The sequence below is a fragment of the Gallus gallus genome, chromosome 17 (genome assembly GCF_016699485.2).
Source record: "Gallus gallus isolate bGalGal1 chromosome 17, bGalGal1.mat.broiler.GRCg7b, whole genome shotgun sequence".
Lineage (NCBI taxonomy): Eukaryota > Metazoa > Chordata > Aves > Galliformes > Phasianidae > Gallus > Gallus gallus.
Window position 1 is genome coordinate 8,112,750 of NC_052548.1, and position 25,022 is coordinate 8,137,771.

The 25,022-nt window shown below is 49.7% G+C and overlaps 1 protein-coding gene across 3 annotated transcripts in view; it reads left to right on the forward strand.

The window, feature by feature from the left end:
• The window catches only part of COL5A1 (collagen type V alpha 1 chain), a 128,420-nt gene that overhangs the window by 70,914 nt on the left and 32,484 nt on the right, over positions 1-25,022 (forward strand). For all 3 annotated transcript variants that reach the window (NM_204790.4, XM_040648943.1, XM_040648944.1), the window contains exons 12-32: positions 20-94; positions 1,621-1,713; positions 4,188-4,244; positions 4,376-4,429; positions 4,652-4,705; positions 5,441-5,494; positions 6,776-6,829; positions 7,614-7,667; positions 9,017-9,061; positions 11,144-11,197; positions 12,289-12,333; positions 12,801-12,854; positions 13,432-13,476; positions 14,629-14,682; positions 17,116-17,160; positions 18,442-18,495; positions 19,664-19,708; positions 20,778-20,831; positions 22,164-22,271; positions 22,560-22,613; positions 23,958-24,011. In NM_204790.4, coding sequence (NP_990121.2) covers positions 20-94; positions 1,621-1,713; positions 4,188-4,244; positions 4,376-4,429; positions 4,652-4,705; positions 5,441-5,494; positions 6,776-6,829; positions 7,614-7,667; positions 9,017-9,061; positions 11,144-11,197; positions 12,289-12,333; positions 12,801-12,854; positions 13,432-13,476; positions 14,629-14,682; positions 17,116-17,160; positions 18,442-18,495; positions 19,664-19,708; positions 20,778-20,831; positions 22,164-22,271; positions 22,560-22,613; positions 23,958-24,011 — 1,206 coding nt within the window. The remainder of the gene's footprint in view (positions 1-19; positions 95-1,620; positions 1,714-4,187; positions 4,245-4,375; positions 4,430-4,651; positions 4,706-5,440; positions 5,495-6,775; positions 6,830-7,613; positions 7,668-9,016; positions 9,062-11,143; positions 11,198-12,288; positions 12,334-12,800; positions 12,855-13,431; positions 13,477-14,628; positions 14,683-17,115; positions 17,161-18,441; positions 18,496-19,663; positions 19,709-20,777; positions 20,832-22,163; positions 22,272-22,559; positions 22,614-23,957; positions 24,012-25,022) is intronic.

The window sequence follows — 25,022 nt, forward strand, 5'->3', positions numbered from 1 at the left end:
TTATTTCTCCTTCTGACAGGGACCGCCTGGCCGCCCAGGTCTTCCAGGAGCAGATGGTTTACCAGGACCACCAGGGACAATGCTTATGTTGCCTGTAAGTACAAATGAAGCCAAGAAAAAAAAAGCACTAAAATGAGCTTCACTTCTTGGCTTTGCTACTGCTGAGGGCCTGTTCTTGCAGAAGTCCCTAACTCTTGTACACCAAGGGCACGTTTTCTCTTGTGTAAAAGTTGGGTTTGGATCATTTGCCTTACAACTTTACATTTTGCAAAGCTCTGGCACGTTTTCACAGGTCAGAAGCTCAGGGCAGGTGAGCTAAAATTTCTGAAAGCAATGAATAACCATCATTGCTTAGGCCTTGGCATAGCGTGGGAGGGTGAAAGTTGTGAGGAAGCAGCTGAAGACACCTCCAGTGGCCAAATTTGCTGCAGAACCCTACCTTTAGGGTGAGGAACCTCTAATGGGTCTTCAAAGCAGGAACTGAAGCTGTAAGCACCTGAATTAACTGCTCTCTTTTGGTGACCAGTGGTTGATTTGTACGTCCTTTTCCCTTACATGAAGCTAGCAATCACCAAGTCAGCCTTCTTGGTCCTGGGACACAAAACGAGTGGTTGTATTCTGTGTCTGCTTTGATGTGAGGTTTCCCTGAGGAAACCAGCTGTTGGAAAGAAGTGGTCAGGTACCAAAGGGAAAGAGCCTTGAGTGAAAAACCGCAGCACTCTTGTACAGGCTCCAAATCGTGGGGTGATATGCATGTAGGATGCTGGCAGGGCGCCGAGGAGAGCCCAAGCCAAGCGCTCGACATGGAACTTAGCTGGCCATTACAATGCATTTGTTGGCCCCGACGGTAAGCAACCGTAGGCCTATAAATTGTTTCTTTGAACCTGTTTGCCAAGTTTGTGTGGTCGTACACCTAGTGCCAAGCAGGCACGGTGCTGAGGTGAAACGGAGGTGAAGGAGCCATCCAAAGAGGTTCTGTGCTCTGCAGTCCCTCCTGCAAAGCCCTAAGGACGCACGCCGCTAAGGCAGGAGGAGGGTGTGTGTCCCAGAGGGTGGGTTTGTAGCCTTTGGGGGTGGAATAGGCAGAAGAAAACAGTAAACTCCTTCCCTTTCAAGTTCAGGAAACTAAAAAGCTAATGCTTTCTGCTTTAAAAGTCCTTTGTGTGCTGAGGAGCTGTGGTTGGAACGTTGGGGCGAGTTCTGTTCTCTGAAGTATGTGGCCACACATGGGAAATGCATGGAAATGCAGTGAGAAATGCAGCCCAGCATCCTGACCTGACCCCGTCCCCATCCCTGGGGATATCCTGGCCATCAGCATCTGCATAGGGAACACCAGGCCTGGGAGAACCGTGGTGTTCATTTGGAGCTGTGCTGTGTGAGATCCTTACAGTGCAAAGCCCATGAGCCCTCCTCTGGTGCACTGCTTTGAACCAGCAGAATTTGCTGCATGGGTATGTTGGTGGGAAACAGCTGTGGTGACCTGAGAGTACCATGGTTAATGGGGCAGCAAGAAGGATAGCAGTGGCTTTGGGTCGGTCATGCTGAACAGAGCTGTGTAGGAGCAACGCTTGCGTGGAGTGGCAGCAAGCAGTGACCTGCTCTCTGCCTTGTTCCCACCAGTTCCGCTTCAGTGGAGGAGGAGATGCTGGCTCCAAAGGACCCATGGTCTCTGCCCAGGAGGCTCAAGCCCAGGCCATCCTGCAGCAGGCGAGGGTAAGTGGGGGAAAAGGAGGATCTCTTGCAGCCCATTGTAGTGGAGGTCCAGAGTAAATCTGACAGAGCACTTGTCTGCATGCTTTCATCATCCGTGGTGGTGGCAGCTGCTCAGCCTATGTCTGAGATGGGACAGCCACATGGCTTGAGGTGGTGATGCCTACACGGTTTGGGCTTAAACCTTGGTCTTTCATTGCCTGCAGAGCCAGGAGTGGGCCTTCTGCCGATGCCAGGACACATAGCAGTCCCTGCTGTAGCATTCACTGCTTCTGCTGACAGTTTTGAGAGCCTATATGAAAAGCTGTGGTATATGCTGCAGGGGATTTCTTTCTTTCGTTTTTTTTTTCCAGCAAATCTCACTCAATAATTGAATGTATGTCACAGATGTGAGCTGTTCCCGGCCCCATGAATCTCAGCAGGCAGCTGGCAATTTCCTTTCATGTGTTCATTTGAAGATGCGTGATGAATATCCATGCATCTTTTTTTTTTCTTCCCCTCAGATGACCTTACTGATTGATGATCAAATAATCCCCAGCGATGTTTATTATTTAAGCTGACTGGTGAAACGAGATGGGCCATGCACGTTCCCAGTACAATTCCTGTTCTGTGGCTGGATGCGTATGTCAGCGTATCAGGCTGTACATGCTCATCTCTTCAAAATGAGACTTCATTTCTAGCTGGTACAGCTTTGAATCTTCCCTTTCATGCGTGCTTCTCTGAGGTTACTTTTGATCATTAGCTTGTTAAAAGCAGAAAAGCAGCTGGCACAATTACAGCTGAAAGCAACATGTAGGCACCCTCCCATAAACACATTTGCTGTATTTGCCCCGGTCCCATCCAGGCTGTGAGCAGACAAGGGGAAAATGCACGGCGGTTTAGGCAGGCTGTAAGCAGAGCGATGCAACCATGGGTGCTTTGCTCCTCTCGCAGCCAAATGCAGTCACTCAGGGCTTCCCTGTGCTCCTCTGCCCTGAATGCAGTCAGCCTGCTGTTCCGAGCAGCTTGTGTTCACTCTGGCTGCTGAAATGGGCTGAAAAACCAATCCCTTTCACCTCTGAGTGGAATAAAGTCCATTGGGATCACCAACCAGCAGGGTGACACATGCCCCTTTCAGGTTTATAATGAGGACTTGAGCTCAGCTGGGGCTATTTTGCTTTCCATCCAGCTCTCCTTTATCTGAGGAGTTCAATTTTTCACATGTTCAGGCAGAGCACAGGGCCCTGACGCCACCAGCCGCTGCATTTTCCTATCCATTAACCTTCCTCTGAGAGTAATATTGGTGTATTATGATTCTTGTGTTACCTCGTCACTCTTAATTTCCAGGCTGCCTGCAGTTTTTCCGCCAGTATTTATTTGGCTGGGAAATGGAGTTTCTGACCAGACCAACGTTTCATGGGAAGCATCTGCTTTCTCAGACCCCATTTTTCGTGTTGCTCTTGGGTTATTTTCTGCCTTGCAAAAGTAGTGACAGATTGGAGAAAAACAAAAGTACCCCCCAACACGCACACACACACACACACACAGGGGAAGAAAAACCTCTTTTCTCTCTTTTGTTTTCCATTTTTGGATAAAGGTTTTCTTAAATAAAAAAAAAAAAACAAAAAACAGCCCAAAGCCTGAGTGAGCTGGGGGCTGTGGAAGAGAAGCTGAATATATCCACAAAGAAAAGGATCTGTTTCTTGGTGAACATCAACCCATCATCAGCCGAGTTCAGCTGCAGTCCCTGATACCAGGGCAGATAGGGAGATAAAAGGCATTTCTCAGGGGGAAATGATAGGCTGTGGCAGAGATGAGAAAGGAGTCCTACAGGGGAAGTTCATCTCCTTCCTCTTCTTTTTTTTTTTTTTTTTTTTTGGAGTGTGTTGTTAATTGCATCATCAGGTTGATTTATTCCCTTAAATTTGGCTTTCACTAGTCACCAAGTATTGGCCATTGGCTGAGCCAGCAGTGCTTCTGATCAGCTCCCTTGTAAAGGGGAGTTGTGAGATGGTGCCACATAATCCCACGTCTTTGCAATACTTCAGCACTTTCAAGTTCATTCAGGGGTAGATTTTAGTTGCCAGAGCACACAGATAATTACATCTCTTAGAAAGTACTGAATTGCCACGAGAGAGCACATTGTCCAGTGATGCCACAAAGTGTGGACAGCCCCATTACCCACCGTGGAAACTGCTGACCTAAGGTCTGGTTGCATGACCCCTCACTAAGCTAAAGACCCCTTCGTTGGAGGTAGAGTTGTTCTGTTTGTGAGATCCTACATGTGACCATGGGCTTGGCCCATTTGTGGATGCAGGAAGGAGTTAATTGGCATTACTCTGGGGTAAATTCGTTGGGATGGTGGAAACTGCTGCAAGGATTTGTGCTTCCCAGGGAGTGGAAAGAATGCATAGTGCAGCTCATGGCACGACGGTGGCTTTGTCCCATTGTAGCAAAGCAGGGACACAACTAAAGCAATGGTTCTCTTTCTGTTGCAGCTGGCACTGAGAGGACCGGCGGGTCCAATGGGTCTGACCGGGCGGCCCGGCCCCATGGTGAGTGACAAAGCAATGCTGGCACAGCAGATGCTCTCAGTTATTACCTGCATGGATGCCTCCTCCTTAACAAGCTTTGGGTCTTCCCTTTGTTGGGGCAAAATGCAACGGATCCTCTTCTGTGTCCACAGGGACCCCCAGGCAGTGGAGGATTGAAGGGCGAAGCTGGAGAAATGGGACCTCAGGTGTGTATGGGAGGATGGGGGGGGTGAGGGGACGTGGAGGTGTGTGCTTGGAGCTGCCCTCAGTCCCAGCTGTTCCCCTGCCACAGACATGGCTGGAGAAGAGATGAGGTGTGGGTGGCCGTGTAAATACCATAGAGCCGCTGCTCTGACCAACACGGGGTCCATCTGTCGTGCTTTTTCCTGATGGCATTTCTTTCTTTCTCTCTCCTCCCTGCATTTCAGGGTCCACGAGGCATCCAGGGCCCTCCCGGCCCGGCGGGGAAGCCAGGCCGCAGGGTGAGTGTCCCGGGAGCACTCCGTCCCACTGCCAAGCAATTCCTGAGCTCTGAGAGCATTGCACAAGAGCGGGCTGACAGCCAGCAGGGCTGCTCCAGGCCCTCTCAGTCCATCCGGGCAGACGGACGTGGGGATGGGAACTCGGGGTGGGGAGGAGGGGAGCTGGGAGAGCTGCATGGCCATGCTTCCAGTGCTCTCGTCCTCAGATTTTGGCTCTGCAGTGCTGGGATGGGAAGTGCAGGAGTGCTGTGTGCTGCTTTGGGCAGTCCCACGTTTGCAGGGCATGAGGTCCCTGCGGGTTTCAGGAGTCAGTCAATGCAGTGCTGACTTGTTCTGTCGGCGTCCCCATGGCACAAATGTGAAACTGGGGGTTATGCAGCCCTCAGGCTCTTTGGGTCAGCCCACCGGAGGAAGAAATGAGAAAGCCTGTAGTAAACCTTCATCTCATTCCCATTTGTGGACATCAGCACCGACATTTCTTAAAATGTACCGGGAGGTCATTTATTCCAGTCGGAGTTGCTGACCATCTCCCAGCACCCATGCAGTGAACCCAGCCCCTGGTTAGCACTTTGAGCTTCAAGGGCAGAGCAGCATTTCCCCTTTACCAAAGGCTGCTGCTGCCTGAGCTGAGAGCTCTGGCTTCAGCAGAACCTTCCTGAGCTGCCAACCAAAGAGCAGATGTCCCCGCTGCCCTGCCTCGTGCTTTGCATTTGACTTTGCTTTCATCTCCTGCAGGGACGAGCTGGCAGCGATGGTGCCCGGGGAATGCCAGGACAGACAGGACCAAAGGTAGCATCGTGTGTCTGTGTGCTTTGGGAACGTACATCTCTTGTAGCAAGCAGGAACAGAAGGGCCTTTGGCAGGGGGAGCCCACCTTGCTTGGAGGAGGTGCTTGGAATGGTCTCAGGACACCTATGAAGATGTGGGCTCTACGTTTGAGAGCTGAGGGAAATTAAACACACACCTAGAAGGCAGGAGAGCAATAGATTGTCTTTTCTTTCTTTCTTTCTTTCTTTTTTTGGATGCAACTTTATTAAATTGCTGGATCCTCTTAAGAATGGAACACTCTCCCTTGGCTGCGGTTGTAGAACAAATACTTTGGAATCCTAATAACGAAAAACAAACATGAATGAGCAGTTGGAAATATCCTGAAATATAACTACCAAAGAAAAAGATACCTAATAACTGGGTGAGAAAATGTAGAAGGCGTGGTGAGGAATTTTAATGTGCTGTACTTATATTTGAGACAAAATCCTTTCATTCAGCTGAGATCTGCTGGTATTATCCAGCAAGAGAGGAGATGTTCCACTAAAATTGAATGTAGGGAAAGTTTGCTCGGGGAATCGTGTATTAAAGGTTTAAGTACTTTATTATGTAGATACTTAAAGCTGGAATAGATGGGGGGTTTTGATACAGAGACAGGAGACTGCGAATCATTTATCCAGTAAAGTGCTTTAATGAGCATCGACTGCCCCCAAAGGAGTGGATGCCAGGGAAGAAGGGAAAACAGAATAACGAGCAGGGCTGGAAACGAGCTAACAGTGCTGTGTGCAGAGGCAGAGCGATGCCCCAGAACCTGGCAAAAATAAAGGAGTGACTGGTTACAGACCCATGGAACCACCCCTTTTGCAATACCCTTCAGCATCCCTGTGCAGTCAGTGGGTCCGCCAGCTTACTGTGCTCCTTAGGGTGAATCAGATCTGCCTTCTGAGCCCGGCTGCATTAAGACAGTTCCCAGAGTTTGTTTGTTTATACGTTTGTCCCCTTGGGCTGGAAGAACATGACTGGGAGTGAGATGCTTTCCATGATTGATAGGCTCCAAAATCCACGTGGAAAAGTAATAAATGTGTAGATGCTGGAGGAAAAGGGGAGAGGCAAAATGACTTTATTTCAGCTTGTTCCTCTTTCTTTTATTCAATCTGTAACTGTGAAATCGTCACCAGCCTGATGGGAGGTGAAAGCCAAACGTCTGAGGGAGAAAATCAATCCCTCCCTGACACAGAAAGGAAACAAATCAGGAAGGTATTCAAGAGCAGGGGGAAATGTGCACTAACCTGGTTTTTCTTTTAGGGTGACCGAGGGTTTGATGGCTTGGCTGGTTTGCCTGGCGAGAAGGGGAACAGAGTGAGTTATCTCCCACTTGTCTTCTGACTGCAGACTGTAAGGAAACGTTGGCAGGAGGATATTGCTGGGAGGAGGGCAGCAGTGCTGGGGACAACCCAAAGCAGTGCGACGGGGGCAGGAGTGTCCTATAGGAGAGTGCTGGATGTCACAGCACTTACATCCCTGGAAGCTGTGACACCCTTCTGGGGCTGCCTGAAAGCGGGGGCAGAAATCACTGTAACAAAATAGAGGGTAAAATATAAGAGGCAAAGCCTGCTTTTAGTGCTGTTGTGGGTGGGAACTGCCAACGATACAATGGGATTCTTCTCTTTGGCTTCTAATTAAACAGTGGGGAAAAAAGCAAGAAGCTTGTTATTTCGGCAGGCTTGTTCATGCCTCCTTTCCCCACGGGGAGCAGACAGTACTTTATAAAGAAGGAGAGTGTTTGAACAGCAGAGACTGCATCATGATTGCAAGCTTCACATAAAGGGAAGACAGTGCCTGAGAGAGACGCTTCATCAGCCAGAAATGGAGCAGCCAACACACCTTGGATGAAGGGCTGGCTGTGTGCAGAGCCCCAGTTGTGCTCTGCTGAAGCTGCTGGAGCCCGTGTGTGACACTGAGTGTGTGCAGAGGGGCTTCAGAGAGAGCAGGGAGAAGGGAATGGGAGGGTATGACTATCCTCAGCACATGGTGCGGGCACACCAGTCAAGCCTAGTGTCGGGTTTCTCAATGCTACCCATTATCTTCTATTGCTAGAGTTGTGTCCACCTCCTCTGAGGTTTTTTCTTCCCTTCCTTTGTAGGGTGAGCCAGGTCCCCACGGCCCCCCGGGGGCACCCGGAGAGGACGGGGAGAGGGTAAGTTTCTCTCTTGATGCGGCAGTCCCTTGAATTCATAACTAAGCCCTGCAAAGAAGAAGCAGATGTGATGCCAGGCAGACACGTGGTGGGAGCCAGCACTGAGTGCGTGTCCCTCACTGCCATCGAGGGCAGCACATCACCTCCTGCGCAGGGGGAGCAGAGCACTGGTGGGAGGAAACGTTGTGAGGAATGTTTTGTAAAGATCTGGTCAGAAAGCTCTGGTTTTGTCAGAAAAAAAAAAAAAGACTGTTTTCATCATCTAGCTGTGCTGCTTGTTTTCTAAGGTAGGGCAAATTGCAGCAAGGAATTCCAGACAGATGTGGGAGGCAAAGATGAAATTGTTCGCTGCCTTAACGCTGTGTAGTCAATAATCAGAAGGCCTTTAGCAAAGCTCAAACTAAGTGATTTCAGGCCTAGGAGGGCTGGTGTAAGAGGAGAGATTGCAAATGTATAGCTCAGAGATATGTGTGGTTTAATTGGAGAAGTGAGTATGGATTTCCCAGGCTCTAATCCCACTCCACAACGTTCTCTTTCCACCTTTGGCTATTTGTTTCCTCTGTAAAACACAGATAACAACACCTCCCTCACCACAAAGTTGGGAGGATTAATTCACTGTGGATGTGCGGTGCTTTGAAGTTGAAAAGACTTAACGTATCTTTGGGGAGAGGAACAGATTTCTGGAGCCTTAAGTGAAAAGGAGCCATGTGAGGGGCAGAGAAGCTTGGAGGACATAGCTGGGTATGATAGAATGCGTTTTATTGGCAGCAGAGGGGAGTTTACAATCGCTGGCTAGGATTGATTTCCTAACAGTGAGCGAGCCAGGTGTGACATGGTGTCCCTAGGGGAGTTTTTGGTGGTTTAGAAGTGACTTGGAGGAAGCTCTGTCCAGTTCTCCCCAGCGGGCACCAGCAGAGAGCGGGTGTGGGGGGATGAGGAACGACCCCTCTGGTTTATCTGAGGAGCCAACGGGTTCATCTGGCTCCATCACATCCCAGGACAGCATTCCCGTGCTGGCTTCCCACTCCTTTAAGTACTAAATCTTGTGGTTATTGACTCACATGCCCTGAATTGTTCCTACAGTATCTTGTCTGTTAGCAAAATCCATCTTTATAAACACCGACATGAATTATGAAGTATCCTTACAGCATTTCTAATCCTTGGTAAATTCTGCACACGCAGTATTAGTCTCGCGGCTTACGAGGCCTCTCTTATGCACGGCTACCCTTTCCTTGCTCCGGGGAAGCTGCTTTTCAGTGTGATTATTATTTAACAAGAACGAAACACCTGTGATGTGACTGAAATATAACTGCTGTGCTCTGTCTCTCTGTGCCTTCGCTGCCGGGCAGGGGGATGATGGAGAAGTTGGACCCAGAGGGCTGCCCGGAGAACCTGTGAGTATCTCCTTCTCTGGCATGTTGGGCAGGGGCTGAGTGTGATCGTGGCACTTAGGGGTCCCATGGGGCAGCTCTTCAGGTGCTGAGGACCCCTGAGGTCCTGCCAGGGCTGGGCTTCCCTGGCTTGAAGACCCAAGCCTACGCTCAGAGGGTCTGCCCTAATGACTGCTCTGCTTTTCTCGCTCTGATGGCCACTGCAGAAACACAGTCCTTTCTGAGCTCTGGTTTCTAATGAGTGAAATTTTGTCTGCTCAGTGGCTAGAATTAAACCTGGTAAGTTTGAAGGTAAAGCTTGGCTCAGGTCGATCTCATTTTTCCTGCCTGTATCCTTTGGATTGTGTAGGAGTCAATTAAGTGGGCTGGGGGGGCAAAGGATGTATGCTAAGTGTATGTGAAATGTGGGGTTTTGTGAGTGCAAACTCTGGGACTGCATCTCGGGGTGTGATTCTAGCAGGGTTAACCCCATGGCATTGACCACGACCAATGGGTTGGTGCTCTGTTCACCTTGCATGGAGCTGCCCAGTTTGTCAATGGCTGGGCCTGCAGCTCCACGTGCTGTCAGAATATCCCACCAAAAAGAAACAGTTGAATTTTCTATTTCGGACTTGGAAAGCATTTTCTGCCTCAAGAACCAAGTCTTTTTGGTGATGTTGGCAGTGATAAACTCCGTTTCTGGCTGGCTGTAGACTTCAGTCTGTAGTACCGCTATTGGCTGCTCGTTATATCCAAAATGCACTTCTTTCATTGTAAAAAGAACATTCACCATCTGCCATTGGCCATCAGCTTTGCTTTCAAGGTGTCTTATTTTGTTGTTGTAAGGCCCAGCGTGGTGGCTAAAGAGTAATTGATGGACCTGCTGGACACACTTCATGTGGGAAAGGAAGGCTTGGCATTTACAGGCTCCTTGGAACTGAATTACAGACGAGATGTCTGATTAACTTCTGGGGAGGATTAATCAACCCAGCTATCTGCTCAGCACAAGTCTAAGCAATAACTTACGGGTTATTAACTTCTTAAAAGCATTTATGTGCTGAGGAAACAGAGTAACAAAAGGGGAAGTTAGATGTTGATAACGCATGTGGAGAAGTTGATCTTTATGGCAGTAAGGCAAGAAAAGATATCCGTGACGGCCAGAGGAGAGGTTTTAATTGCACTACAAGAAACTTTTTGGTCATAAATACACATCCCAAACCTGCTCGTTTCTATCTGCTCTAAGCCAAAAAAGAGTCTTACCAAATATAACCACAACTGAAACCAGTGGTGGGCCTTCCCTTCCCAGAGCTGGTTTGTATCAGCATCAGAGCAGCCTGGAAGGACCCCTGGGAAGGGGCTGCCTACCAATGAGTCCCATTGGCCCCACAGCCACCAGGTAGAGGAGCTGCCAGGTGTGCCTTGCAAAGTCAGTCACAGTAAATTGAAGCATTAAGTGTTGAGTTTACCCTTTCAAATGAAGGCCGTTCTCTTGCCACGCCAGTGCAGCTCTCAGATCTCCCTGAATTTCCCTGAAGGTGATGCTGGGTTCAGTCTGGGGGGGAAGCTATAACTGGAAGGAAAGCACCACGATAAGCAGTTGTGGCTGAAGAACCAAACGCCTTTTGAAAATGTACTTCTGTGCTGCAGGCTGAAAACCTTTTCCAGCCTTGCTGGGTTGTACAGATTGTCAGTGCTGAAAATTAAATCTGGAGCGATTTGGAAATGCTAACCCTAATGATCCATTAGTGGAATCGGTTCATTTTTCATAATGCTCTCCAGCTAGAATGACTTGGCTGCAACGTACTTTGCATCACTGCGCTCGTTACAGGGTAATCCAGGAACATGATTAAATTATTTATTAAAGAAAAAAAAAAAGTGGCTGAAATAGGCCTTTTTCCAATCCAAAGAAGAAAGGTCTGCATGCATATTGTTTGTCTTTCCAAAAGCACTTCAAGGGTGCTCGCGCACAGGGTTGCTCTTACTGGTTTTGAAGCACAGGAAGATGCTGTTAGTGCAGAGGCGTTGACCAGCCCTGAGGCTGTGCTGGGCAGCGTGATGCTTGTGGGGGAGCATGGGGAGCGCTGACCCTGCTTGTTTTCTCCCTAGGGCCCCAGAGGACTGCTGGGACCCAAAGGGCCACCAGGCCCACCGGGGCCACCGGTAAGTTCCCAGGGCTGCTGCCCTCCTTGGCCATCTCAGCAACACCACTCTGTGCCCATCCATCATTCGAGCGGATAACGCACCTGTGTAACTGTATACACCTGTGCCATGAGAAGAAGCATTCCAACAAAGTTACAGCTCTAAGGCCGTATTCTGCCCTGTTTTCTGTGCTGTCTCATCTATGTATGGCAGCTCAGGGCTTGGCCCACTTGAGTAGAAATTAATACCTAGCTCAGGCTGAAAGGGAAGAATGAGAGCTATTAACACAGTGCCTTGTGCTATTAACTTTTGCCTGAGGGCTGTTGAGCCTCTAGAGCAGTTTGTTCACATCCTGGGCAAAAGCCAAGGCAGGAACGTGTAGTTTGTTATGCAGGAGGCAGTCACCTTATCTGCTGTGCCCTGCTGGCCCGGGAAGTGCTGATGTAAGGGCTCGTTCTGCAAATCACTGCAGCTCACTGAAGCCCCCGGACTTAAGAACTGAACTCTGTGCTGCTGCGAGAGCTGAAGGGGTCAGTGCTTTAATAGTGAGTGCTGGGAGGTCCTGAACCCCTCCCAGGACGTGAAGACCTCTTCACTTTGAACTGTAGTCCTGCTGAAATTCAGTGAGAGTTGAAGATCCACTCCAAAACTGTCGGGTCTCTCATGAGCACACTGTTAGGGTAGGATAAGCCAGCCTGCCCCAGAGCAAAGTGATGAAAGCAGAAACCCCATCCTGAGGTCTGCACTTGGCCACATACACCTTGCTGGAGATGCTTAGGAAGCTCATGACACTTTTTGTGACCAGGCTGTGCGCTGCTGGAAGCAACCCGGCCGGGGGGGTCATCGATCAGGTGCTGATTCTGCTTTTGAGGAAGGTTAAACCAGTGGGAAAAGACCAAAACCCCTTTTAAAGTGTAAATGTACACGGTGTCAGTTCAAGGGTAATACCATAGAATTGGCTATTTGACCAAACACCTTTAGAAAAGGGTTCCATTTCCACGCGGTCCGAAGGGCCTCCTGATGCCTTCTTGGTTTTACTGCATTTTCCCCTTCTTCTGTGGTACAAAACAGGCAGATATGTTCTTCATGCTGTTTCTTAAATCCTTTCCCAGGGTGTGGCCGGTATGGATGGACAAACTGGTCCCAAGGGGAACGTGGTAAGTTCTTGCTGCCCATTTTACAGACAGTTCGGGCGTTGCAGAGAGAGAATGCATGCAAAATGTGAAATGTACTCTATTAAATTAGATTTGCTAATTGGTTTTTAGTCTGGTCTAGACTCCTATCAGAGCCTGTGAAAACCACAGAGAGTATCTTCCTACAGCAAATGGTTGTTAATTTATTATAATTTCTGATGGAATTACACATTATTTCCCCATGAAAGATCAAACGTTCTCATCGAGATGTGTGCTGTTCTAATGAATATCGAAGTGCTGTAGCTTAAATGAAGAGAAAGGGGGGGGGGGGGGGGGGGATCTTTATGTGTCTCCTACTTCACGCTGCTGGGATGAAATGGACTCCTGCAGAATAGAGGCTCAGGATGCTGTGAGAGGGCTGGTGCCAGGCAGGGCCTGGTGGCTCCGCTCCTTGTTTTCCTGCTTTCATCTCTGCCGTTGCCTCCTCACAGGGTCCCCAGGGTGAGCCGGGACCCCCAGGCCAGCAGGGCAACCCAGGTGCTCAGGTAAGAGGGAGACTCTTTTTTTCTATTGGTAGGACAGAGAGATGCTGATCTGGGGCATGTTTTGCTCACCAGCCAATGAAGGGACCAGCAATAAGATGTGCTGGGAATTGGTGTGATGTACATCGCTGGTCCAGAATCTTCCTGAAAATGCTCCTGGATTTCAGATACCCCCGGTTCTCAGCTGTGATGCAAAGCCAAGCCCAGGTCCAAGCAGCCTCTTTGGTTAAGCCACGTTGCATGGCTCGTTCCTGACTTTTAGCATCCCATGGTCAGGTCACTGGGAGTCATAGCAGTGATGCAGATGTCCAAGTCTCACCATCAGCCCTCTGGGCACTCCTCACTCCTCAGAGCATCCCTATTCCCACCATGGGGACAAACCACGAAGCAGGGCAGCTCTCCAGGGGCCATTCTAAAGCAAAACTCTATCGTCTCTCACAGGACATTTTGAGAATGAATGGGGCCAGGGAAGTCCCCAGCCGTTGCAGGCACTGGAATGATGCTCAGCTGAGGCACTGCCAAAATACATTTGGAACGAATAGTTTGTTCCTTACTGACCCGAGGTTTTTTCTATTCTCAGGGTCTTCCAGGTCCACAAGGCCCCATCGGTCCCCCAGGAGAGAAGGTACGTTGCAATGCTGCTGCTCTGACTTAAGACAACTGTTACCATTAATATGCATTTGCTGCTTCAGCTGCTTCTCTGCCCCATATGCAACATCTGTTTGCAGCCGTGTCCATGAAAGTCTAATGTGGCTCATCCCAGACAGAAGAGAGACAAGAAAACACAGTTTACCTCTAACTCATAATATTTGCATTCATTTCCTATTTTAACAGAAACATTTTGCAGGCAGCCTATGGCAAAACATTAGGAGTGGGCTGAAAATTGTCTCTTTTAGTGGGCTAAGTGCCTGTAAGTCTGAGCAGGATGGTAATGGGAAGAGCTGTGGGTTTGGGTCACATTCCTTGTCCCCTCTCCTGACCCGTGCCAGCAATCTGTGGTTTTCCATCACTGTTGACGTGGGGTAGCTGCTGTTCTCACATCCCCTGGCAGCACTGAGACCATCGGGGTTTAAAGAAGGGCGTGGGTTTCGCAGGCAGAGATGGCAGAGCTGTCATTCCCCAGGTGCTGGTTGGCAGGGGATCTGTGGTGTGTGGATGGGGTGAATCCCTGCTCCCCTTGGTAGGCTGCAGTTGTCCATCAGCGGGAGAGGAGCAGAGCATTAGCAATTCCAGTGGCTAAAGGGCTCTCGGCTTTAAATGCTGAGTCACGCGCTTGCAGCAGTAGCAGCACTCCTGGATAGGGTGAGAAATCAGGTGGCTGCTTAATTAGAAAGGTAATCACTTAGTGATGTTAAAGCAGCACGACACAGTCAGTGGGGGCAGCTGCACTCTTCTAATTTTCTTCCTTTGCCAGTTAATCTTCTTGCCATTTGTCACCGAGGAGCGGGCATTTCTTGGTGCACAGAACCCCGTGCATCGATACCTCCTACCTGTGCCTGGAGTGCTTTCCAGCAGGGCTGCAGCCACTCCCAGCCTTGTGCCTGGGCTCCTGCTGAGCTCTCCCTGCTCTACTGGGTCTGCTGAGATGTGGGATCCATCCCGGCATGCTGCAGTGACTCTGCCCAGAGACATGAGCAGATTCCTTGCAAATCAAGGCAGCTCTTCCAGCTGACCCCTATGTCTGCAGCCTTTCACAACGAGGGCAAGCAAGAATGATGCTCTGGGGGCTCTGACCATTGCAGCGGTTGATTTTTTTTGTGTGTATGTTTGTTTTTAGGGGCCGCTGGGCAAACCTGGTCTTCCTGGCATGCCTGGTGCAGATGGTCCTCCGGTAAGTCTGCTGTCCCCAGGGCTCTGCTTGGCACAGGGGCTGCAGGGTTGAATCTGCACCCATCCACCCTGGGTGCACCATGGGCCTAAGGTTTCCCTTTGGCTGATGGGGTCTGAGCTGGAGAAGCCCTGGCCCTTCTCAGCCTCACAGTGCAGCACAGGGCACTCTTTGGGCTTCTCCTTCCCCTCCTCCTGTTTCTACTCTCTGTTTCATGTGGGTTTGCAGCTCACAGAGGTAAGGATGGTCTCATGTGGGTACTGCTAACACCCTCATCTGCTAACACGCCCTCGTCTCCCTGGGCACCACTGCAGAGCACTGATAACAGCAGGCTGCAGTGGCTCGTCAGCTGGATTCTTGCAGCTTCCTCCTTAATCCGACTTCAAACATTTGCTCCTTTCTCTAGAAGTTGGTGTCTGGCCTTACAGACAGACCTCATTTCTGCACACCTCTGAGACACCTGATTTTGTGGATGACAAATGGAAAACAGTTACATTCCACCGACTCAAACGCAAAGCATGGCGAAAAAAAATAAGCACAAACAAATTTACATTTTCCACCCTGGGATTATGATTTGTATGAGGGCATTTCTAACATCCTTACAGTTGTTGGCTAAGTCAGTAGAGCAGCTAAAGCAAAACCCAGAACGTCTCCAAGGCTGTGGCTTCCCATGTGGAATTCTTGCAGCAGCCTCCAGGGAGCTTCAACTGGAGGAGGTCTGTTTTGTGCAGGTTGAAGGCTGTGTAAGATCAGCAAGTTGAGCATGGGCAGACGTGCATGGACACATGGGCACCAGTAGCCACATAGTTTGCAGCAGGTTGTAGGTTTGTTGCACTTTCCAAGGACAAAACCTGCCCGTGTTCTCCTCATAGAAATTGGTCCTGAAAGCCATCTGAAGATCCCCGAGGGCCTGAAGCACCTTGCTGTGAGAGCCAGCCGAGCTGCTCATCAGTTTTTGATCTTAGTGACAGTAATGGAGATGGGCGTTTGGGAAACGGTGGTGATTTAGTGTAGAATGGCTCGGAGCCTCTCAAGTCCTGCTGTGCTTTCATTCTGATTCCCCTGGGCTGCAGGCAGATGCCAGGAGCCCAAGGCGAGCAGTTATGTGCCCCCCTGATGCACTGATGCTGTTGGTGCTGTTTAAACTCTCAGGACAAACTCAGATTACAGTTTCTCTCCCTTTTGTGGATGCATAACTGGCAGCTGTCATTTTGTTTCTTTATTAAACCCACTTGTTTTATGAATTCCTGCTTGCCTGACATTCCTGATATGAAGACTGATTGTAGAAAATAGCTCTGTGATTTCTTGCTGTATTGCTAGAAAGTCACTTGTGTGTTTCAGGAAGAGTTCGTATGTAAAGCAACCACTACAAAAGGCTTTAATCATAGAATAGAGTCATAGAATGGCCCAGGTTGAAAAGGACCACAATGCTCATTGAGTTCCAACCCCCTGCTATGTGCAGGGTCCCCAACCAGCAGCCCAGGCTGCCCAGAGCCACATCCAGCCTGGCCTTGAATGCCTGCAGGGATGGGGCATCCACAGCCTCCTTGGGCAAAAGAAGCTGGATGTGCTCTCATTAAAAGATAGAAAGCAAGAGAGGTGCCTGGCTGTGCAGGACTGCCCCTGTGGAGGGTTTATTGCTTTTGCACAGACACTGCCAGACAGAGATGCATCTTCTGACCTGGCTCCATTTCGGCTCCTGTAGTAGGAAAATCAGCACTACCAACTGCTCCCACGGATTTCCCCAGTTTCTCACTAATCCCTCCTGCTGTACCTGAGGCAATTCGCACTTTTGCTTTCTGCTGATTGAAATCCCAGCAGAGACAGGGCTGCTTCTCAAGGCTGTGATTGAGGACGTGGTGGGAGCTCTTGGATGCTGGTTATTCAGCATCAAATCCCAAGAGGAATGCTGGCCAGCATCCAGCCGCCACCGGACAGGGATGCAGGTTAGCTGCGCCTTTGTCATGAGATCCTGTAACTGACTCCAGGAATTAGGAAATTAATGAGGGGCTCTGACCAGTCTGGGCATCTTGTGACCTTCACAAGTTTGCTAACACATGGAGTTAATTTTCTCCTTTTTTCCCCCCCCCCCCATCTGCAGCATTGCTGTGCTGCTTGCTGCTGAGCTTACTGAGGTGTCCCAATATGTGACAAACACTGCAAAACAGTTTTGTGCTTCTCTGCTGAAAGGTGGCGAAGAGTGAGAAGGTTTAATAACCAAGAGTAACGATGCAAAGGACTAAATACAGTCTTCTTTTTTCGGGTGGAGATGCCTGCTGGCTTCAGAGGGGCTTCTTTTATCAGTGAGAGCTTCCTGGAGAGCAGCTGTTTTCTGGCACATAAATCAGAGCTGCCTGAGTGAGCCTGTTGGCTTCCAAAGCATTAGCCACGCACTAAACCCATTTTTTTTCCTCTGTTTGTCTCTTTTATTAATAGGGTCATCCTGGCAAGGAAGGTCCTCCTGGAGAGAAGGGGAGTCAGGTAGGTGTCGACAAGTTCCTCGTTACTGTTAAGTATTGCAAAATATGAATTAAGAGTCTAACATTAACTTTAAAACAGAAGATTCATTGCCAGGGCAGCATGGAAGTGCTGCAGCCAGTGAGCTGCTGCTTGTAGGGGTGAGAGGTTTTGCTGTTAAGGCTCGTGGTTCTTCCCAAAATAAAACAAACAGTGTTGTTAAGAAGATGCTTGCCAGCACAAGGATTCTGCTAGCAGAGTCGTATCAGCAGTTTCCCATTCCTGGCTGACACAGCATCGCTGCAGTCACCGAGGTTGCAAGCTGGGGCCGGGATGTGGGTGCTGGGGGGGACAGCCCTAAGCTGGGGGTCTGAGACAACAGGACCTGGGTCAGCAGTGGGAGACCTGAAACTGCAGAGGGAAGCCTCCTCCTCATCAGACATAAAGAAATATCCTCCGTGGTGCAGAGGAATGCAGAACATAACTCTTTTTGTATTTCTGCTTTTCCATTTTCTCCTTCTCCCCCCGGCTCGAAGTCCCTATTTAACAGTATATTTGAGAATATTGCCGGAGGCCAAAGTCCTTGAATTATACAGCTGTCTGTCTGTCTGTCTGGGAGATTTACCATCTGCCTTCCCTCTGCTTCCCGTTCAATTGAGAAATGCTGCATGTGTCAGCAGGGCTGTACCAGGGCGCAGCCCAGCACCCTGTGGTCCCCATGCAGCACAGCATGGTGTGATTGATGGGCAGAGAGGCAGCAGGGTGGTGATGGAGCACCTGCAGGGTGCACGCATGCAGCATCGCGGTGTCACCGCTGCTTTGTAGCTCCCAGCACTGCAAGCCTCTCCTCTGCTGTGCGCTGAGGCTGAAGGGCAGCACCCCAGGCGTGTGCCTGGAGCAATAACTGCTCCCTGTGATACCGCCCTGAGCTGTGTCTCATCCGAATGGGGAGGCTGGTTTGGGGGTGGAGAGGTAACAGAAAAAGTGTTTCTCCTCCCTTGGAGTTGTTTTTCTTTCCAATGAAGCACACTCTTGTTCAAATCCCTTTCTACCAGGTAGTCGCTGTCTCGTCCCCTCTCTTTGTTCTTTCCCATCATACACATCTTTGCTGCTGGCTGAGCTGGGCACATCTGCTCCCAGTGATGTTCCTGTGTTGTTCTGAGCTATTTTCAGGTGGCTGCTGCCACTTCCACCCAGCCTGAAGCAGCCAGATGGATGGGATATTTGATTTCCACACCCTCTCTTTGTTGCTGCACCTTCACGTTGATTTGATGTGTTTTAATTTGTGTGTTTTATTCACCCCAGGGTCCACCAGGCCCTCAGGGTCCCATTGGTTATCCAGGTCCACGCGGAGTCAAGGTAAGGAGGTGCCAAAGCAACATCCCCATGTTGTTTGCCTGAACTTGGCTTCTTTCTTGTGCAGGAGATGGATGAGGTGCTCTTGGGTGCACTGAGCATCCTGGGGAAGGCTGTTCTGTGTGCTCTGGTTCTAGCTGAGTGTGCTTTTGGTGCCTTAGTGCACAGGGCCACCCCAGTGACTCCATGTTTGTTGCTTGACCAAGCCTTGGTCTTGTGTCTTCTCGCAGGCTTCCAAGTCTCCTGCTTTCCAACAGCACCTTCTAGCATCATTCAGTGCTTTGAGGAGATGGCTCTTTTAATTCTTCTTGAACACGGCTCAGTCCCCTTCCAATCATTTCCAGTTTACAGCCAAAGTAAATCTCAGCCAGAATGTGAAGACTTTAACAGGGCTTGTTAATAAAACAAAATGCCTGCTCCTAAAACAAAGCAAGCTTTTCATGCTCCCGATCCAAAACCTTGTGAGATGGTGCTTGTGTGTCTCAGCAGTGTGCTCCTTTGGTGGGCTGAATCCCAGCTCTCCCCTCAGTCCTGCTGCTGGCTGCATTTGCTGATGAGGAGGCAGTGGGGATTTTACCCCATTCAACTCTGGCTGTTCCACCCCATCACAATGCATCGGGTCAGGTGCAGTTGCATCTCGCTTCCCAGAGGTCCAGTCAATCTGCAAGGATCTGTGCTCATGGAGACAAACACGAATTGGAGGCTATGGGTAGAGTTAAACCCTCTTAAAGCCCTTCTGTCTTTTTTCAATAGCAGAATCCTATTTGCCGTTCTGCCTTCAAAACTTGAGCTGAATGCATGTAACCAAAGCAAGCTTTCATCTCAGCTCTTGCAAAGTTACGGATTGAGCTGCAGTGGTCCATTAGGGAATGGTTTGCTATTGTGTTTACCACTAAAGTGGAACTGTTCCACATTACAGTGATCTACAGAAAATGTGTCATGCACCAAATCCGTGGTGCGTACAGAAGAGGCTTTGCTTCCTACAAGCAGCATCCTATTAACTGAAAGAATCTCCAGTTCTGAGAAAAAAAATGCGTCTCATTGGGTTTGCAGCTATAAATAATGCTCAGCTCTTGCCTTGCTTGTGTCCTGCTGCACACGTTCCGATGTGCTTTTAATTATCCTTTGCCTTGACATGTACCATGTAACACCTTGTTTTATCTTCCCCAAGGGAGCGGATGGTGTTCGTGGGTTGAAGGGCACCAAAGGTGAAAAGGTGAGTCAGTGCTTTGTGTTTGGATTGATTATCTACAGCTTCAGAGCAGTTTTGCAGACCCATCCTGCTGGATGCTGCCTGTAAAATTGTCTTGCACGAGGGAATTCCATTTGATGAACGCTTGGGAGCAATGCAGCCCCATGACCTGCCCAGGTCTGGGTCTCTTTGCTGCAGTGAGCTGCTACCAATAGCTCAGCTCCAGCTTTGGGATGATTTCCTTCTGACAAAATTTGCAACTTGAGTTTTCTGGGCACGATTCCATGGAGATGAAGGGTTTGTGGTGTGTTACAGCTGGGTAATTGCTGGACCTGGGGAGTACAACATATGGGATGTGCTATCCAGACTGGTCATTAGAGCAGCTCGTGAAACCCAAGTCAGAAAGGAGGTGGACCCAGTCTGTCTGTGTGCATGTCAAGGATGCAGCTGGGTTCCCACAAACGAGATGGAGAAAAGCCTCCAGCTCCAGCCCTACACAGCTCTGTATTCCTTCATTCCCATAACAAAAACTATCAGCACCAAATCTATGCAATTTCGCTAGGGAGTCTTGGCAGGAACCTTCCAAACTTTAAAGGTCTTTCTGGGAATGGTGTTCTCATTACCTATGAGAGATTTGCTGTAGGATGAAATACATTATTGATTTGAGTTCTGCAATTAAACCTTCTCAGCTGTAAGAAATACTGCCACTGTCCTAGAGGTTCCCTCGAAGCATGGTGTAAAACATCCTCCATGAAAATAAAGCCAGTTGTACTGCAGAAATAATTGGTTCCCGGTACTGGCAAGGTGTTGTTAGTCACATCGAGCCAGATTTGTGATATCCTGACTGGCAGGCAGTGAGGGATGTGAAGGAATCCTTCCTTGTGAGCCCTGTGGGACCTCAGTGGCTGCAGCCTGCCTGGGTTTTCATCTGTGTGTTCTCATGGCTGTTTGTGTGCACTGAGGTCTTACAGAAGCTGATGTTGTTCTTCCCGGGTAGGAGCCATCCAATAAGGCTGGGTGGGCCTTGATTCTTTTTGTGTTTTATTTTTGTCCATCTATACACACTGTCTGCTTTTCCCTCTCTGCTGTTTAGGGTGAAGATGGCTTCCCTGGCTTCAAAGGGGATATGGGCATCAAGGGAGACCGGGTAAGAACCTGCCCCCATTGAGGTCTCAGAGTGCTCCCACAACAGCTCAGCAAGGCAGGTTTTTGTCATGGTCCTTCTGGAGCATTCATGTTCACCTCAAGCACAGGCATTATAAATCCTTATATTCCCTGGTCCCATTGTGAAGGTAAAATAAAACAGAGTAGTAATAGAGGGGCCCCGTCTTGCTGCTTTGATTGCGAAGAATCCTGCACACAATCTTGCTGTATCATATCTATTTCCAGTATCTCTTCTCTCCCATAATATTACATCTGGGGTCTGATAGGCATCGTTATTTGCTGAGCGTTGTGTGCCTCCAGTGCCATCAGTGTGAAGTGCAGTTACCAGGAACACAGAGCAGCGGGGGTGCAGGTTTATGTTACTCCTATCTTTAGCTCCAGAAGCTTTTATAAGCAGTGGAATGTGCAGGTCACCAGAAACCCAAAATCATGCTTGGGTGCTGTCTGTCCTCAGCACCTGGGCCCTGGGTGCTGTGTTCCCATCCCATCTCCTTGGGTGATGGCATTGCTTGGTGCTCGGCGCATCGCCCAGCAATCAGGAGCACTCTGTGCTCATCCATCCCCACGCTTAAAGGACAAATGAATGCCTTGCATGAAGGCTCGTAAAACTGTAAATCAAATCCTCCATCTCTGCTTGGCATTTCAATGGATAATCGATCAGGTTGGTGCTCCACCTGTCACCTTGGAGCTGGTCGTTCCGTGGCGCGAGGACAGAAGGTGGCACGCTGTCCTTGCCGTAAGCTCACAGCTCCGCATCCCACCAGCGCTCTCCCTGTGTTTTATGATGCTATGAAAGGCCAAGGGTACTTGAAAGCCTCGCAGATAAATCTGCAGCCACCCAGCTCCTTGTGAGCCCGCGTTGGTGTGGCAGCATCTCCTGCTGCGCTGCGTGACAATGTTGTTGTGTGTGCCGGAGCCCGCAGTGTCATAACAATTCATGTTAACGGCTCAGTCCTCTCCGTGCTCAGGTTTCCTAATGGTTTGCAGCACAAAAGCTCCAGCCTGATCTTTATTCTCCGGTTGCCCAACTCAGCCCTCAATTAAGCGCTTCCCAGGGCTTGCTTGCACATCAAACTGCAATTTGGGAAGCGGGAAGTGGGTAAAAGGGTGCGTTGCAATCAGAGCTAATGACGGATGTTTCGGTGGAGATGGGATAATTGGGCCACTAGAAAGAGGGCTGCTGCCGGGGATAATGGCACGGCCAAGAATGGGAGCTCTGATAACGCTCTGTGAGTCTCTCGGTGACAGAATGCCTTCACTCCAAGAGTCTTTTGCAGTCTCTGATACTGTCTCTGAGCCCTGCTGTTGTTCACAGGGTGAAATCGGACCTCCGGGCCCCAGGGGTGAGGATGGCCCTGAAGGTCCCAAAGGTCGCTCGGGTCCCAATGGAGACCCCGGTCCTCTCGGTCCTGCTGGAGAGAAGGTGAGCTGGGGAGATGGGGCTGCCCGGGTTGGTTCTGCAGCACAGCTCTCTTTAATTTGGAACTTTGCTGTAGGGGGTGGCAGTGCCTGGCTGGGGGGACAGGGGTGGCTGTGAGGCAGAGGGATGGGAGTGTGGGAGCTTCTTGTGAAGACTGCAGAGAAAACAGTGATCCATTGGTTGTGTCCACCCAGCAGCTGCATGGCTCAGGGTTTTCCAGTGCTTGGCTTCTCTTTCTTCGGTTACAAACCTGAAGCTGCCTCCACTAACCCAATTTTCTTTGTGTTTCAGGGAAAACTTGGCGTGCCAGGGCTGCCCGGCTACCCGGGCAGGCAGGGCCCAAAGGTAACAGTGGGATTTCTGCTCATGGGGATGAGGTGGAACAGTGACACCACTGGGCTGAAGGACCCAAGGGGACACACGGCAGGAGGAGCAGGGCCTGGTGTCTCAGCTGTGCCATGCTTGTGGCACTGCACGTTTACACATCCAAGGCGATGGGAAGCCAAGCCCTTTGCCTTCCCTTTTAGAGCTGATGGGTGTGCGGCTCTCTCACATTTCATACCACTCCATCCCTCCTCCCCACATGCAGAGGATGTATTTATGGATGGGTAAAAATAGCTGCCAGCCCTCAGCCGGGAGGGGATGGGCCACGTCCTGCATCATCTCCTGCACAGTGCTGCGAGGAGATGAAGGGGACAGGGGCTGCACAGTGCGGAGTGTGCAGAGCAGCTCCCACCAGGTGTGCAGGGCGCTCGGGTGGCAGATGGGCTCCTGAGAACTGCCGTGCTGGCAATAGGCAGAATGGAGCTATCTTCAAGGCTTAGAGCTACTGCTAGCTAATTAAGGGGAATAGCTAATGACTCAGGGTCTCCCTGAAGATAAAATAGAACTGCTATTTGCAGCTTTGCAAGCACGCTTTGCATCTTATCTACACGCCCACCTCCGTTTGGGCCATTTTCGAATCTTCTTTTTAAGTTCAAACTGTGAATTCCATCGCACAGAGCGAGGCTGCAGCCTGCCTTCCAGCTACACACCCCGGGGGCTTTGGGAACTTATGCTTTCCTTAAGATTTAAGGTTGTTTTTTTTTTTAAGAATCATATTTTATTATTCATGTTCGTTGCTTGGAACGAAAAAAAAAAGAAAGCAGGCGTGTTTAACACTGGAGACATAATTAACTGCAAGAGATGGTTTCCTGGTTGTGGTGTTGATGTTTTATTTTTTAATTTGCTTTTTTTTTTTTTTTCCTTTCCCTTTGGATGTTTTTTTTTTTCATCTGACTCATATTTTAGCAGCAGCAGCAGCAATTCTCCAGGCGCTCGCATCAGAAAGGGACAAGGCAGGAGTTAAATTTTCATGTGCACCGTAGTGACTTAGGAGCTAAACACAAAAGCCTGCTGTTCCCCAGGCGCCCGGTGCAACCCTGAGCTTGGGCTTTGCAGCTACTTCCAGCAAGGCATGGGCCTTCTTATTTTGGGTTGTTGTTTTTGGAGGCACTTTGGCTTCTGAGGTCGTTCCAGGTCTGTCTTTGATTTTGTTTTTATTAGAGGAAGGTTTTAAAGCGAAAGAAAAGCCCCGGGAGATGCGGATGTCAGCAGGGTTGGTCGGGGTTATCCCAGGTCAATGGGCGCCTGGTGCGGGCAGGCTGAGTTCAGTGTCCTGAGCCCATCTCCCTTTTCTCTCCCCCAAAGGGCTCCATTGGCTTCCCGGGATTTCCAGGCGCCAACGGCGAGAAGGGCACACGGGTAAGAGCTGCTCTCTGCTCACTTGGCTGAGTTTTCCCTCTAGGGAAGAGCCCTCGGGCAGGACTGCTGGCTGTCCCTTCGCAGTCACCAACAGAGGATGCTCCAGCCCTATTACACGCTGGGAAGATTTCCTTTGAGATACTGTAGGAGATTTCTCTGAACCTGAATCCTTCCCTCACTGCCAGACGTTGCTCAGAGTGTGAAGAGCTTTTTAATTAATGGTGGTTGTTGGAGATGGGTGATTCTGTTCAGAACCATCTTCATCCTAACTGATGAAGAGATTCAAAGTGGACTGTTGAAAACACACTTACAGGTGCCTCCTTTTAACAAGTGAAGCTACCCTAGATTCCTAACTATCCTTCAAGTACTGGGGCTCCATCCCCCCCAGATGTGCTTTACCTCTCACCCCTCTCAGCTTTGATCCTGAGTAGCAGGAATTCACCTGCTGTGGGTTTGTATTTACCTGCTTCCTTTTCTTAGTTTGAGCATAACAATGTTGAGTTAGGGGATGGAGAGCACCAACATCAACTCGTTCCGTGCTCCAGCTCTGGTCACAGGGTGAAGATGGGGAGGAGTGAAGAGGGCGAGTGGAATTCGTTTTCCTCCTCCTCTCATTTAAATACAAATGACTTCTAACAGACGTGTTTGATGGGAGCGCAGAAAACATAAATCACTTTGCACTGCATTAATATTGTGCCACTGAAATTTGCTTTATATTCCTCTTTTTTTTTTCTCTCTCTCTCTCTCCGCTGAGTAATTTTCATCTCCTTCTGAGCTCTGAACTCCCCTCCCTTGGCTCCAGCACTGGAACTGGGCAGCAGGAGGGAGGCAGCTGCCACAACAGCCTCACATTTACTGTAGCCCTATAATTACCACCCGCCTTACCCAGTGGGCAAGGAAATTCTTGGGCTGCATTTTCAGGTGGCTTAAAGGAGGGCATCAGCACCACAGCCCCAGGGAGATGCGCTGCTGTTGCTGCCCTCCTGCTGGTTGAATTCCAGTTCTCCCCAG